Source organism: Acomys russatus, chromosome 19, assembly GCF_903995435.1.
Source record: "Acomys russatus chromosome 19, mAcoRus1.1, whole genome shotgun sequence".
Taxonomy (NCBI): domain Eukaryota; kingdom Metazoa; phylum Chordata; class Mammalia; order Rodentia; family Muridae; genus Acomys; species Acomys russatus.
This window is the reverse complement of record NC_067155.1, coordinates 41,835,434-41,849,727: the sequence shown is the minus strand read 5'-3', so window position 1 is coordinate 41,849,727 and position 14,294 is coordinate 41,835,434. Positions and strand designations below refer to the sequence as shown.

The window sequence follows — 14,294 nt, the reverse complement described above, 5'->3', positions numbered from 1 at the left end:
AAGCTCCTTCCCCTCAGATGACTCTAGCTTGGGTCAAGTAGGCATAAAAGGAGCCAGCACACTTAGGTCCCTCCTTCATCAACCTACAATCAAGATACTCCCCCACAGACATGGCAATTGACCAGTTTACATCTAAGCAATCCCTCAATTACGTCCCCTTCGCAGGTTACTCTAGGAAATTGTCAAATTGACAGTTAAAGCTAGCTAGGTAGAGACTGGAGAGATGGCTCAGAGGTTAAGAGCACTGGCAGCTCTTCCAAAGGTCCTGAGTTCAATTCCGACCACATAATGCCTCACAACCATCTATAATGAGATCTGGTGCCCTCTTCTGGCCTGAAGGTGTTACATGTAGGCAGAACACTGTATACATAACAAATAAATACATCTTTTAAGCTAACTAGGAAACTAGAAGATGATGAGCCTTATACAGTCCAGGCTGGCCTCAAACTCGCTGTATAGCCAAGCTGCCCTGGACTCTGATCCTCCTGCCTCTACCCACTGAGTACTGGGATTAGAGGAGTGGATCACCATGTCCAGTGCTCTCTCCCTCTCCCTCTGCACTTTCTCCATCCATCCCCTACCCTCTTATTTGAAATAGGGTTTCTTTGTGTAGCCCTGGCTGTCCTGGAACTCACTCTGTAGATCAAGCTGGCCTTGAACTCAAAGATCTACCTGCCTCTACCTCCTGAGTGCTGGGAGTAAAGGCGTGTGCCACCAACACCCAGCCCTTGTGTGTTTTTTCCTCACTGCCCCTCACAGTCATTTATTTAGGGGCCTTAAAGCCATAGCGGATAGCCAGCTGTGGTGGCACATACCTTTCATTAACCCCAGCACTTGGGAGGCAGAGGCAAGGCAGATCTCTGTGAGTTTGAGGCCAGCCTGGTCTACATAGTGAGTCCAGGACAGCCAAGGCTACAAAGAGAAACCCTGCATCGAAAGACCAAAAAAAAAAAAAAAAAATTTTTTTTAAAAGCCATGCTAGGAGTCAGGAGGCTATGGGGGCTGAGGCTGTTTCACCCAAACCGGAGGAGATAAAGTCTCTGAGAGAGATGGTCATTTCGGTGGCATACCCCCCTCCCAGCTTCTTCCTACAGGGTTCTTGGCCTGTCATTCAAGAGGTGAGGCCTATGGGGGCGGGTATTAAGGAATGAGGAACCACCCCCCGGGGCCATAGCCCTGGGAGGGTGGGGTCTGCCAGGGACAGAAGTGTTGATGGCAGTGCCCTGGAAGCAGACTTGGCCCCCTGGACAGCAGTTCCCTCTTGGCTCACAGACCCCTACCACAGGTAGGAGCTAAGCTGTGTCCATCCAGGCTCTGGGCAAATGCAGATGGGTTGAAGTTTTCAGAACCTTGTCGATCAGTACCAGGTGACAGTTGGACGGAGGCAAGCATGGCTCTCCCAGAGCAGGAAATTGTAAACTATAAATGCTTGCTAAATGCTTACAAAAACTCTCAAGCTGGCCATGCTCCGGGAGAGCCTTGAGCCACCAGGGTTTCTATCCTGTCCTCTTTCTGGAAAACCTGTTGAAGGCGCAAAATTCTACAGACGTAGGAGGCTGGGTGCAGAGGTGCAGAGACAGAGATTGTGGCTGGTCAGTGTGGGGACTGGGCCAGGGAAAGACTGGGGCTTGATAGGAGGCTGCGGGGAGGGAGCCCTCTGAAGGCCGCTGGACAGGTCACAGTGAAGGAGTAGCCTGCCGCTATGACATGATGCTGGCTTGCCAAGGTCCTTTTCTCTATTCCTGGGCTCCAAGTGACCTGCTGACAAGGGCCATGGTCCCTGGGGGAGAGGGATGGAACTCTGGTGACCCCTTTTTGGTTTCTCCTCAGATCGCTTTGTAAAAAGTGGGGACACAGGACAGTATAAAACTACTTCTGAGCCAGGGGGTGGTGGCACACGCCTTTAATCCCAGGAGTTGGGAGACAGAGACAGGTGAATCTCTGTGAGTTCGAGGCCAGCATGGACTACAGAGTGAGTTCCAGGACAGCTAGAGCTGTTACACAGAGAAACACAGTCTCGAAAAAACAAAAACAAACAAACATAAAAATGACTTCTGATACTGGGAGAGAGGCGGGCATGCCAGGTGTGTCCTAGGGACAGAAATCCAGAGAGGTAGACAGGAGCTTCGTGTCCCTGTATACTGATACTCAGAACCAGGCAGAATCACCTTAGACAAACATGGACATGTATACACATACATGCCATACACAACATAGATGTATGCTCACACACATATTCGCATACACACACCTCCACACACATAGATGCTTATGCACACATACACACATGCACACACATACGTATAAACAAAACCACCACACTCACACATGCTCATGCACATATGCGTATGCACGTATACACATGACAGCACACATACGCATACTCACACATATGCACAGAAGCCTGCATGTATCCATACACGCATATACACGTGTACACACCATACATGTAATCATATACATGCATGTGCACACTTTCACACACACATATACACACATGCTCACACATGCATATGCACGTACATATATACATGACACACTCCCATATACACTCTCAACATATGTATATACACAAATACATCATGTAGATATTTAACACACACACACACACACACACACACACACACACACACACACTGACCCTATGACCTTTTCTATCTAACTCACTTGGTCTTGAAAGGTGATTTATGTCAGAAAGTTCTGGCCAGCTCTCCTGGTTTGGGATTTTGGGAAAAGTTGAGGGCCTCAGCCCACCAAACCCCATGAGGAGCTGTCATGGTGGAGCCGGCTCTGACTGACCCGGGAGGCCTTGGGCACAGAACACAGGCTGGCTAGGGTCAGAGAAAGGTGCCCGGAAGGGAGAGGGTAGGCGGGTGTCGCCCCAGCCCGGGATGTGGTCAGACCATGAGCAGCTTGCTTCCCAAAACCAGAATAGCCCAGAACTTACACAACTCGCAGCCCTGAACAATCTGGCTGCCTCGCCTGCGCAGCTCTCCATAAGCTTTTTCAGGCCTCCTGGCTCCCTTTCATTCACTCCCCAGCTCACACTGTGAGCCCACACTGTGTCCCCCAAATGCCAGCCCAGCCTCAGCTCTTACAGCCTCGACTCACTGATCTTTCAGGAAGCCTAACCTCTCCCGACCCACTGACCTCGTGAACCTGTTTACCCTTGATTCATTCCTGACGCACTGGGGCAACTCCCCTGCACCCCACCTTTTTCCTTTCCCGACCTCTCTGTGACCCCTTCTTTCTAGAATGCCAACAGTGCTGAAAAGGGGAGCAGACACAGGGAAGGGAAGTAAGCCAAGAGTGGAGCTCCATGGGTGGGTAACTTCCTGGGGTCCTAAACCCCACCATCTCCCCCAGGTCCATTCTACTCCTGTCTCTCCTGAGGCTTCCCTTGAGTGTGACAGGAACTGTTTCACAGGCTCTCCTGAAAGCCTTCCACCTCTCCTGGTCCCTATCCCACCTCTGCCCAGTGTCAGGACCGTGTCCACGGCCCATTCATAAGGTCTTAATGACATTTGCTACCCCGTGTGTCCCAATTACAGATTTCTTCACCAACTACCGCCCCCCGCAGACGCCCACCGCTTCAAACATCCTGGAGCCCCCCAGCTTTGGCCCCATGGCTGACTCCCTCTTTGGCAGTGCGATCCTGGGCCCAGAGATACCATCTCCAGCCTCCTCTTCCTCCTCCTCAGGGATGACCCCTCTCTCAGGGAATACCCGCCTACAGGTAAGCTTATTCTGCTCTGCCCCCAGGCTGCCCAGAGCATGTGGGAGCTAGCTCTGGCTCTGCCTGAGGCCAGGAAGTAGCCAGACACTTCCTGGACCCACCAGGCAGAGGCCCTGGGAGAACCCAGCCAGCAGAAAAAGAAGACTCTACAAAGAAGAACTAAAGGAAGGAGACAGGGGATGGAAGAGCAACAAAACAGGGAATAAGCCAGAGAAGGGTTTTTTGGTTTTGTTTTTGAGACGGAGTCTCAGGGCCCTGGAGAGCCTTGAACTTGTAGAGATCAGCCTGCCTCTGCCTCTTGAGTGCAGCCATTAAAGGTGTACACCACCATGCCTGCCTAGCGTTCTGGGTTTTAGTGAATGGCAAGCCAGATGGGAAGAATGGGAATGTGTGCATGGAAGCAGGATGAGTGTGTGTGTGTGTGTGTGTGTGTGTGTGTGTGTGTGTGTGTGTTTGTTAGGAAACTGTGAGTTAGCACCTTGTTTCAAGAACTCCCATGCCCAGTTCAGAAGTCATTTCCCTGTAACTGTTAGGTGTCTCTTCTGGTTTCATTTCTGTTGCTTCACTAAAATACCCTGAGGAAAAGCAACTTAAGGGCAGAAAGGGGTTAATTTTAGCTTGCAATCCCAGAGTACAGTCTATCATTGTGGGGAAGTCAAGACAGGAACCTCAACAGTAATATCACATGTACAGTCATACCACATTTAAGGTCACATCACACCTATAGTCACACCACATCTACAGCCACATCCCATTTATGGTCACACCACATCTACAATCACACCCCATCTAAAATCACACCCATTTACAGTCACACCCCATCTACAATCACACCCATCTACAGTCACACCCCATCTACAGTCACACCCCATCTACAATCACACCCCATCTACAATCACACCCCATCTACAGTCACACCCCATCTACAGTCACACCCCATCTACAGTCACACCCCATCTACAATCACACCCATCTACAGTCACACCCCATCTACAGTCACACCCCATCTACAGTCACACCCCATCTACAGTCACACCCATCTATAGTCACACCCCATCTACAGTCACACCCCATCTACAGTCACCCCATCTACAGTCACACCCCATCTACAGTCACACCCCATCTACAATCACACCCCATCTACAGTCACACCCATCTACAGTCACACCCCATCTACAGTCACACCCCATCTACAGTCACACCCCATCTACAATCACACCCCATCTACAGACACCCATCTACAGTCCACCCCATCTACATCCACCCCCATCTACAGTCACACCACCCCACTCACACACCCATCTACACACCCCATCTACAGTCACACCCATCTACAGTCACACCCCACAGTCACACACCCCTACAATCACACCCCATCTACAGCTACAGTCACACCCCATCTACAGTCACACCCCATCTACAGTCACACCCATCTACAGTCACACCCATCTACAGTCACACCCCATCTACAGTCACACCCCATCTACAGTCACACCCCATCTACAATCACACCCATCTACAGTCACACCCCATCTACAGTCACACCCCATCTACAGTCACACCCCATCTACAGTCACACCCCATCTACAGTCACACCCCATCTACAATCACACCCCATCTACAATCACACCCATCTACAGTCACACCCCATCTACAGTCACACCCCCATCTACAGTCACAGTCCACCCACAGTCACACCCCATCTACAGTCCACACCCCATCTACAGTCACACCATCTACAGTCACCCATCTACAACCCCCTACAACAACCCATCTACAGTCACACCCCATCTACAGTCACACCCCATCTCTACAGTCACACCCATCTACAGTCACACCCCATCTACAGTCACACCCCATCTACAATCATACCACATCTACAATTGTACCCCATCTAAAGTCATACCCCATCTACAGCCACACCACATTTAAGGTCACACAACATCCAAGGTCACACCACATCTACGGTCACACCACATCTATGGTCCACACCCCATCTACAGCCACACCCTATCTACAACCACACCACATCTACAATCACACCGCATGTATAGTCACACCACATCTACAATCACACCCCATCTACAGTCACACCACATCTACAGTCAAGAGCAGAGAAAAATGATTGCATGCTCACTTGCTGACTTAGGCTCAGTCCTACACCTAGGAAAACTGCCTCAGGGGAGAAGGAATTATTTTTTTCTCAAGATTTCAGATGTTTTCGTCTCTCATGGGGAAGGAGGTATAAGAAGGCAGAGAAGCTAGGATGCAAAGACAGAGAGGTGGGTGTGGGGAGGAAGAATGCTTTTGTTCAATAGTGTCCACTCCCTCCCCACACCTCATTTACTCCACCTGGACTCCCAGACTATGAACTCAGCATCCATAGTTAGCCTCCCCCCATACTGGTTACTTTCTCCAAGGCTCTGACAAAACACCTGGCAAAAGCAACTCAAGGGAAGGTTTCTTTTGAGAGATACAGTGGAGCAGGCATGACAACAACCCAATGAGGCAGCTGGTCACACTGTGTCAGGGAGCAGAAAGGAGAATGCCGGTGCTCAGCTTGCTTGCTTATTTTTAGTTGATGATGACGATGATGATAATGATGATCATGTGTATGCGTGTGTGTGTGTGTGTGTGTGTAAGTGTGTGTGTGTGTAGGCATGATGTAGAGTGGCATGCATGGCATGGCATGCATGTGAGGTCAGAGAACAACTTGAGCACGGCTGTTTCTCTCCTTGCACCATTGTACCATGTGGATCCCAGAGATTGAACTCAAGTCAAGGCATCCAGGGGGCTGCCATCTTACCAGGCCCCCTACTTATTATTTATTTTGTGTGCGCGCGCATGCGTGTGTATATGAGGGTGTCCGAGTGGAGGTCAGAGAGTAACTTTCAGGAGTTGGTTCTCTCCTTCCCCCATGTGAGTTCCTGGGATCAAATTCAACTCATCAACTTGGCGGCAAGAGCTTTAAGTTTCTGAGCCATCATGCCGGCCCACTTTTTATTCTGTCTGGGATCCTACCCCCCATGGAATGGTTCTGCCCACACCCAGGGTGAGTCTTTTCTCTTGGTTAACCCTCTCTGGAAATATGCTTGGAGACACACCCAAGAGATGTGTTTCACTAATGCACTACCCTTTTCTTAATTGAATCAAGTTGACAATGGAATTTAACCCAGCACACCCCACCCTCTTAGTTTATGCCCTCTGGAAATGCCCTCAGAAAAACACCAGTGTACCTCACCCATCTCCTGGGCATTCCTCAGTCCTACCAAACTGACAATCCACCAGACTAACCATTGCAGGTTGGGGTTGAAATAGAGAGATGGCTGAGTTCATAGATGAGAGAATACGTTGGTGAATGGATACAAAAAAAATGGATAGATAGATGGATAGGGAGATGGTGGGATGCAAGGATGGATAAAAACTGGACAAATGGGAGGAATGGTGAATGAGTTAGTGTTTTGATGGATGAAGAAAAGATAAATGGAAGAATAGACTGACTGGTGGATGATTAGTGGATCAATGGATGGATGGCTAGATAGATAAATGAAGACTAGATTAATAGCTGCACTGGACAAACTATTTGATGGGCGAGTGGATCACAAGTCGTGAGTAGGACTGGTGTTCTGTGTCATGCCTAATCTGTGCATGAAGGTTATTCTAGGCTGCAGTTGTACATTAGATTATAATTTCCAGTGTGTGCCTAAATGCATATGTGTGTGCATCTATGTGCACATACATGGATCAGTTCTCTGCTGTCCTTGGTACATAGTCAAGACAGAGGCTCCCTGGTGGATGCAAGGAGGTGGCTCTGTACCCTGTCCTCTGAGAACCCCCTGTCTTCCCTCACCTAGGCTCGAAACAGCTGCCCTGGACCTTTGGATCCCAGTACCTTTTTGGGCTCTGACTTCCTTCTTCCTGAAGACCCTAAGACCAAGATTCCACCTACTCCTCTCCTTCCATATCCCACCACTGTCAAGGTGCACGGCCTAGAGCCCTGCTCCCCACCCCACTTCTCTACAATGGCTCCACCCCCCACTTTGTTGCCAGAAGAACCCCTCTTCTCTGCCAGGTTTCCCTTCACCACAGTCCCTCCTGCACCAGGAGTGTCTACACTTCCTGCACCCTCGACCTTTGTCCCCACCCCACAGCCTGGCCCCGCCCCTTTCCCCGGAGACCATCTGCCCCACAGGTACCCAGAACCTGCCTTTGCGCCTCACTTCACCGTGCCTCAGGGTGTGCAGCCCAGATGCAGGCCCTCCACTACCCCATCCCCTGGGGGAAGGAAAGCCAGTCCCTCCACCTTGGCCTCGGCCACTGCCAGCCCTGGTGGTGCCACTGCCAGAGACAACAACCCGTGCCTTACACAGCTGCTCAGGGCAGGTGAGATGGGAGAAACAAGTAGATGATGGGGTGCTGGGAGGGATCAGCACTGAAAGGGGTCGGGAGGCTGTAAAGGCAGGGGGCTCTTTAGAGTGGTCTTGGGGGACCAAGGAAAAGTAGAGTGACATTAAGGATACAAGCTATGTCTGATAGGGACGTGGGGGCTGCTGGGGAACAGGAAAGGGTCTTAATGGGTGATGGACTTGATTGGGCCAGTCTAGTCGCCCTCATAGTCCTGCCTGTACCCAGCCAAGCCTGAGCAAGCACTGGAATCTCCGACTGTGCCCAGCACCCTTCTCCGGGCCCCAGAGTCCCCGGTAAGATGGTGGGGCACTGGGATGTAGGGGGTCAGTCTAGGGGCTTTGTTACTCCAGCTCTCTGCCCTTTTCCACCCCAGCAGGATACAACCTCTGAAATCCCCTGTGCCGGTGCCTTTTTCCCCCCAATCCCAGCCCCTACACCACCCAGGCCACCTCCAGGCCCAGCCACATTGGCTCCTCCCAGGTCCCTGATTGTCCCCAAAGCAGAGCGGCTGTCACCCCCTGCACCCAGTGGTAAATAGAGGCTAGAGGGATTGTGAGTCTTAGGGGATGGAGGGAGGAGGAGGAGGAAGGAAGGGGACTGAGATTAGGGTCAGGATGACAGGGCAAGGGGACCTTCTCCCTTGTGTGTTGGTCTGTCTGTGGGCTTGTCCCTGCCACAGGCAGTGAGCGGCGACTATCAGGGGATCTCAACTCCGTACCACCCCCGGGGGCACTGGGTGTCCACCTGTCTCCCCCTCAAACTATCCTAAGCCGGAGGCGTGTAGAAAAAAAGGTATGTGTCATCCCTTGACACCCCCGCCGCCGCCCCCACACACACCCCTCAGCTCCCACCCCCCCTTCCCATCCCCTGCCAAGATGCAACTGCTAGCAATCCTTCCCAACCAGCTCTCCATCTTAGACTCATGTCACTTTCTAAGATGGAGAACCGACGCATCACACACATCTCCGCGGAGCAGAAGAGACGTTTCAATATTAAGCTAGGATTTGACACCCTTCACGGACTTGTGAGCACTCTTAGTGCCCAGCCCAGCCTCAAGGTGAGCCCCCAGCCAGAGACGTACACTCCCTTAGAGTCGTGGAACCCCTCCTTGGACCAACACCCAACACCAGATCCCAGGGCCTGCCAGCACAGAGGCCCACAATGGTGGCGCTCGCAGGTGAGCAAAGCAACAACGCTGCAGAAGACTGCCGAGTACATCCTGATGCTGCAGCAGGAACGGGCGGCCATGCAGGAGGAGGCACAGCAGCTGCGGGATGAGATAGAGGAGCTCAATGCTGCCATCAAGTAAGCAGGGGTGGAGCCCAGTGAGGGGCTGGGGGTGTGGCTTTGTGGGCTAGGGGCGTGGCTTAGATGTAGAGCCCTTGTCTAGAAGGACTCAGCGAAGGGCTGGGGTTGTGGTTCCGTGATAAGAGCGCTTCCCTAAAAATCTTCCAGTAAGGAGTTGGGAACGTGCCTCTGTCGTGGAGCAACTGCCTAAAATGTCCTAGGGTGCGTGCATAGCACATGCCAGGCCTGAATTTCATCCTCAGCACCTTAAAAAACCAAAACAAAAAGTACTCGGGCATGCTGGGCGCGATGGCACACACCTGCACTCTGGAGGCAGAGGCAGGTGGATCTCTGTGAGTTCGAGGCCAGCCTGGTCTACAAAGTGAGTCCAGGACAGGCAAGGCTACAGAGAGACCCTGTCTGGGAAAAAAAAAAAAAACAAAGTGTTGGGGGGAAGGACTCAAGGCTGGGGTGAAGGAGACAGACATATCCTCACCTTCTCTGTACCACCGCTCTTTCTATTCCCAGCTTGTGCCAGCAGCAGCTACCGGCCACTGGGGTGCCCATCACGCATCAGCGCTTTGACCAGATGTGGGACATGTTTGACGACTATGTCCGGACACGCACACTGCACAACTGGAAGTTCTGGGTAGTATCCTTATTTGGGGCTGATGGCCTTAGGACTGAGAACCGCGATGGTGTGCTGGTGGCTGTTGCTCCTACTCAGTCTAGGTTATGTCCCAGGCCACAGGCTGAGCTGTAGGGCTTTGGGTTCTGCCTCCTACTGTCAGGCCCTGGGATTGCAGGCTTGCATGACAAGTGGGACTGGGTGAGTAGGGGGAGAAGGTTGGAGGATGCCCTTGAAGGTAGTCTGGAAGGATCTAACATCTAAGTCAAATGAGGCTTACAGAAGGCAGGGCATCCACTCTTTCCTGGGTTCAGGGTAAGGTTGTGTTTGTTTTCCCATTCTAGAAATTGAACGTAAGCTTTGTCTGAGCCCTCTTTTTTTTTTTTTTTTTTTCTCCTCCTCCTCCTCCTCCTTCTTCTTCTTTTTGTTTTTGTTTTTTTTTTTAGAAACAGTTTCTCTGTGTAGCCTTGGCTATCCTGTTTTTTGTTTGTTTGTTTGTTTGTTTTTTGGTTTTTTCAGACAGGGTTTCTCTGTGTAGCCTTGGCCATCCTGGACTCACTTTGTAGACCAGGCTAGCCTCGAACTCACAGCGATCCGCCTGCCTCTGCCTCCCGAGTGCTGGGATTAAAGGCGTGCGCCACCACCGCCCGGCAGGGGCCGTGGCTATCCTGGAACTCACTCTGTAGACCAGGCTGGCCTCGAACTCACAGAGATCCACCTGCCTCTGCCTCCCAAGTGCTGGGAATAAAGGTGTACACCACCACCACCTGGATCAATCCCAGCTGTCTTTTAACTTTTTATTTTGAGACAAATTCTCACTAACTTATTCAGGCTAGCCTTAAACTTGTGACCCTCCTGCCTCAGCCTCCTGAATGGCTTGGACTACAGGCCTGTGCCATCAGGACAGTATTCAAGTTCTTGACTAAGCCTAGAGACGAGGGACAGACTCATACAGGATGAGGGTTCAGGAGGTACTAAGGGGAGAGGCTAAGAGATGAGTGAAGAACTCTTGGAGGCAGCAGGGGATGTATAGTAGAGTGACTGCCCATAGGGGTCATAGTTTGACAGTGACAGGCCTTTCTTGACACTCGTTTGGGTCAGGGGTCACTGTTCTGTGTGAAGTATAGAATGCTGTCTAGACCACTGGTGTACTCCTTGACTCTGAGCCAAGTTCAGCACCCTCATCCGGCCTTTGTTTGAGTCCTTCAATGGGATGGTGTCTACCACAAGCTTGCATAGCCTACACCAGACCTCGCTGGCCTGGCTGGACGAGTACTGTTCCCTGCCGGCTCTCCGGCCAAGTACGTGAGCTACCTTGCTGCCCACTAAATTGTGAAGCCTTGTAGAGCACCTGCCTAGAATCCCCCAGTGAGGGGCTGGGTGTGGCTCAGTGGTAGAGCACCTGCCTAGAATCCCCCAGTGAGGGGCTGGGAGCATGGCTCAGTGGTAGAGCACCTGCCTAGAATCCCCCAGTGAGGGGCTGGGTGTGGCTCAGTGGTAGAGCACCTGCCTAGAATCCCCCAGTGAGGGGCAGGGGTGTGGTTCAGTAGTAGAGCACCTGCCTAGAATCCCCCAGTTGAGAGGCTGGGTGTGGCTCAATGGAAGAGCACCTGCCTAGAATCCCCCAGTGAGGGGCTGGGGTGTGGCTCAGTGGTAGAGCCCCTGCCTAGAATCCCCCAGTGAGGTGCTTGGGGGTGTGGCTCAGTGGTAGAGCACCTGCCTAGAATCCCTGTGGCTCAGCAGAAGAGCACTTACATCATCATGCACAAAACCCTAAATTCGATCTCCAGTAACACACATGTACATGCACATGCACACATGTGCACACACACACTTGTGGGGTTTCAGAGCAGAGAGTCCAAACCCAGCCTGCTTGGTCCCCAAGTCTAGTCTGTCTTGAATACAGCCTAGGGATTCAGGGGATTCTACCATGTCACACCCTAGATGGTCCTCTAGTCTCGAAAACACCTAATGGTAGAGAAACTAGTATTTCCCCCATGTTCTTGACTTCATCACTAACCTCAAAGGCATCTCACCTTGTTTTTCCAGCTGTCCTGAACTCTCTCCGCCAGCTCAGCACATCCACCAGCATCCTGACTGACCCAAGCCGTATGCCTGAGCAAGCCACACGGGCAGTCACAGAGGGCACCCTGGGCAGACCGTTATAATCCTGGTGAAGGTCTCCAAGCTCCAGGGACAACCCGTGGGCACTCCCCTCTTGATCCTGGCTGGCCCTCTCTCCCTGAGAGTCTGCCAGGTTCCAAGTTTTACACTCATCACCTCCTGCAGATGGAAAAGAACCCGGGTCCCATCCCTGAGCTATCACTGATGCTATGACTCCTGGTGACGCATACACCACCTGTGGACCTCCGTTTAATAACAGAGAACCCCAAAGGCATTAGCAGCTGTGACACTGGGGGCATAAGCAGGCCACTCAGGGAGCTCTGAGAAGACGGCAATCTGATTCCTCACAACTCCCTGCTTTGGACCAAGGGCACCACCCTTAGTCCCTGAGCAGGGAGGCTCAACAGAACTGTTTCTTTGCTCCTGCACTGGTGACATGGGGAGGTACAGGGTGGCTTCCTGGGTGAGGTCACCTAGGTCTGACTCAAGGAGAGATCAGGGCGAGGGGTGGCCAGAGCAGGGCAGGCATCTTGCATGTATGTAGATGTGTGTGTGAGTATGTGAGTTTTATAAAAATATTTTTGATCAATAAAGGCAAAATCTGTCTGCAAGGATATTGGCGTGACTGGCAGCATGACTCAGTGCAGATCACTGAGAGAGCTGGTAGCAGTGAAAGGTGGCTTTATAGAGGACCCTGGGGGTCTTAAAACAACCTTCAAGTACTCTTGTTTGTTTTTTGTTTTTGCTTTTGTTTTTTTGTTTGTTTGTTTGTTTTGAGACAGGGTTTTTCTGTGTAGCCTTGCCTTTCCTGGACTCACTTTGTAGACCAAGCTGGCCTCGAACTCACAGCGACCCACCTGCCTCTGCCTCCCCGAGTGCTGGGATTAAAGATGTGCGCCACCACATCTGCCTGCTTTTGTTTTTTTCAAGACATGGTTTCTCTGAGTAGACCTGGCTGTCCTAGAATTCACTCTGTAGACCAGGCTGGTCAGAGATCTGCCTGCCTCTGCCTCTCAAGTACTGGATAAATGGTGTACACCACCGCCCCCTTGCTTCTGCCCTGCCCGCCTCCCGACTTTTACATGGGTGCTGCAGTTCTGGATTCAGGTCCATGTGTTTACACAGTTAGCACTTTACCTACTGAGCCATCTCCCCAGCCTACCACCCTTTTCTTACTTGAGGTGGAAGCTATTGGCAGGTTTTGGGTAAAGATAAGACTTTAAAAAAACAACAAGCTTTTTACAAAATTATGTGTGCCTGTCTGTGTGTATGTGCATGAGTGCAGGTGCATGTGGAGGCCAGAAGAGAGCGTGGCATCCTCTGCACCTGAGTTCCTAGATGTTGTGAGCTGCCACATGGGCATGCTGGGAACAAGTTGGGGACCTCTGTAAGAGCAGTTCCTTCTCTGAACAGCTGAGTTATCGCTCCAGCCCATTTTTTCCTTTTTAGATTTATTTTTATGTGTACACTACTCTGTCTGCATGTATGCCTACAAGCCAGAAGGGGGCACCACATCTCATTACAGATGGTTGTCAGCCAGCCTCCATGTGGTTGCTGGGAATTGAACTCAGGTCCTCCGGAGGAGCAGCCAGTACTCTTAACCTTTGAACCATCTCTCCAGCCCCATTTTTTTTTTTTTCCTTCTTGATTCAGGATCCAGCTATGTAACCTTGGCTGATCTCAAGCTTAAAATTCTCCTGCCTCGGCCTCCTCTGAGATTACATGTGTGTGCCACCACATTGGTCCTCACACAGGAAATCTTCCTATCTTCCGTTGGCATGAAGGGTCTGTGCCACTAGGCCCAGCTCCAAAAGAAACTTTTTTTTTTTTTAATTAATGGTTTCTCTATATAGGCCTGGCTGTCCTGGAACTCACTCTGTAGACCAGGTTCTGAGTTCAATTCCCAGCAACCACATGGTGGCTCACAACCATCTATAGTGAGATCTGGTGCCCTCTTCTGGCCTGCAGGTATACATACAGATAGAGCACTCATACATAAATAAATCTTATACACACACACACACACACACACACACACGTTGTAACTCACTGTCGAGAGTGTTTGCTGCATGTGTTTGAGGCCCTAGTTCATTCCACAACTGCTGATAAATA

The 14,294-nt window shown here is 51.2% G+C and overlaps 1 protein-coding gene across 8 annotated transcripts in view; it reads left to right on the top strand.

The window, feature by feature from the left end:
* Mlxipl (MLX interacting protein like) overlaps positions 1–12,351 on the top strand; it is a 47,177-nt gene extending 34,826 nt beyond the window's left edge. For 3 of the 8 annotated variants that reach the window (XM_051161330.1, XM_051161326.1, XM_051161323.1), the window contains 9 exons: positions 3,552–3,736; positions 7,591–8,119; positions 8,369–8,436; positions 8,517–8,673; positions 8,823–8,935; positions 9,081–9,448; positions 9,959–10,082; positions 11,230–11,359; positions 12,108–12,351. In XM_051161330.1, coding sequence (XP_051017287.1) covers positions 3,552–3,736; positions 7,591–8,119; positions 8,369–8,436; positions 8,517–8,673; positions 8,823–8,935; positions 9,081–9,448; positions 9,959–10,082; positions 11,230–11,359; positions 12,108–12,226 — 1,793 coding nt within the window. In that variant the 3' untranslated portion in view covers positions 12,227–12,351. Of the gene's footprint in view, positions 1–3,551; positions 3,737–7,590; positions 8,120–8,368; positions 8,437–8,516; positions 8,674–8,822; positions 8,936–9,080; positions 9,449–9,958; positions 10,083–11,229; positions 11,360–12,107 lie in introns of those variants that run through there. The other 5 variants (XM_051161328.1, XM_051161327.1, XM_051161324.1 and 2 more) reach the window with 5 other exon arrangements.
* The last annotated feature ends 1,943 nt before the right edge of the window (positions 12,352–14,294 follow it).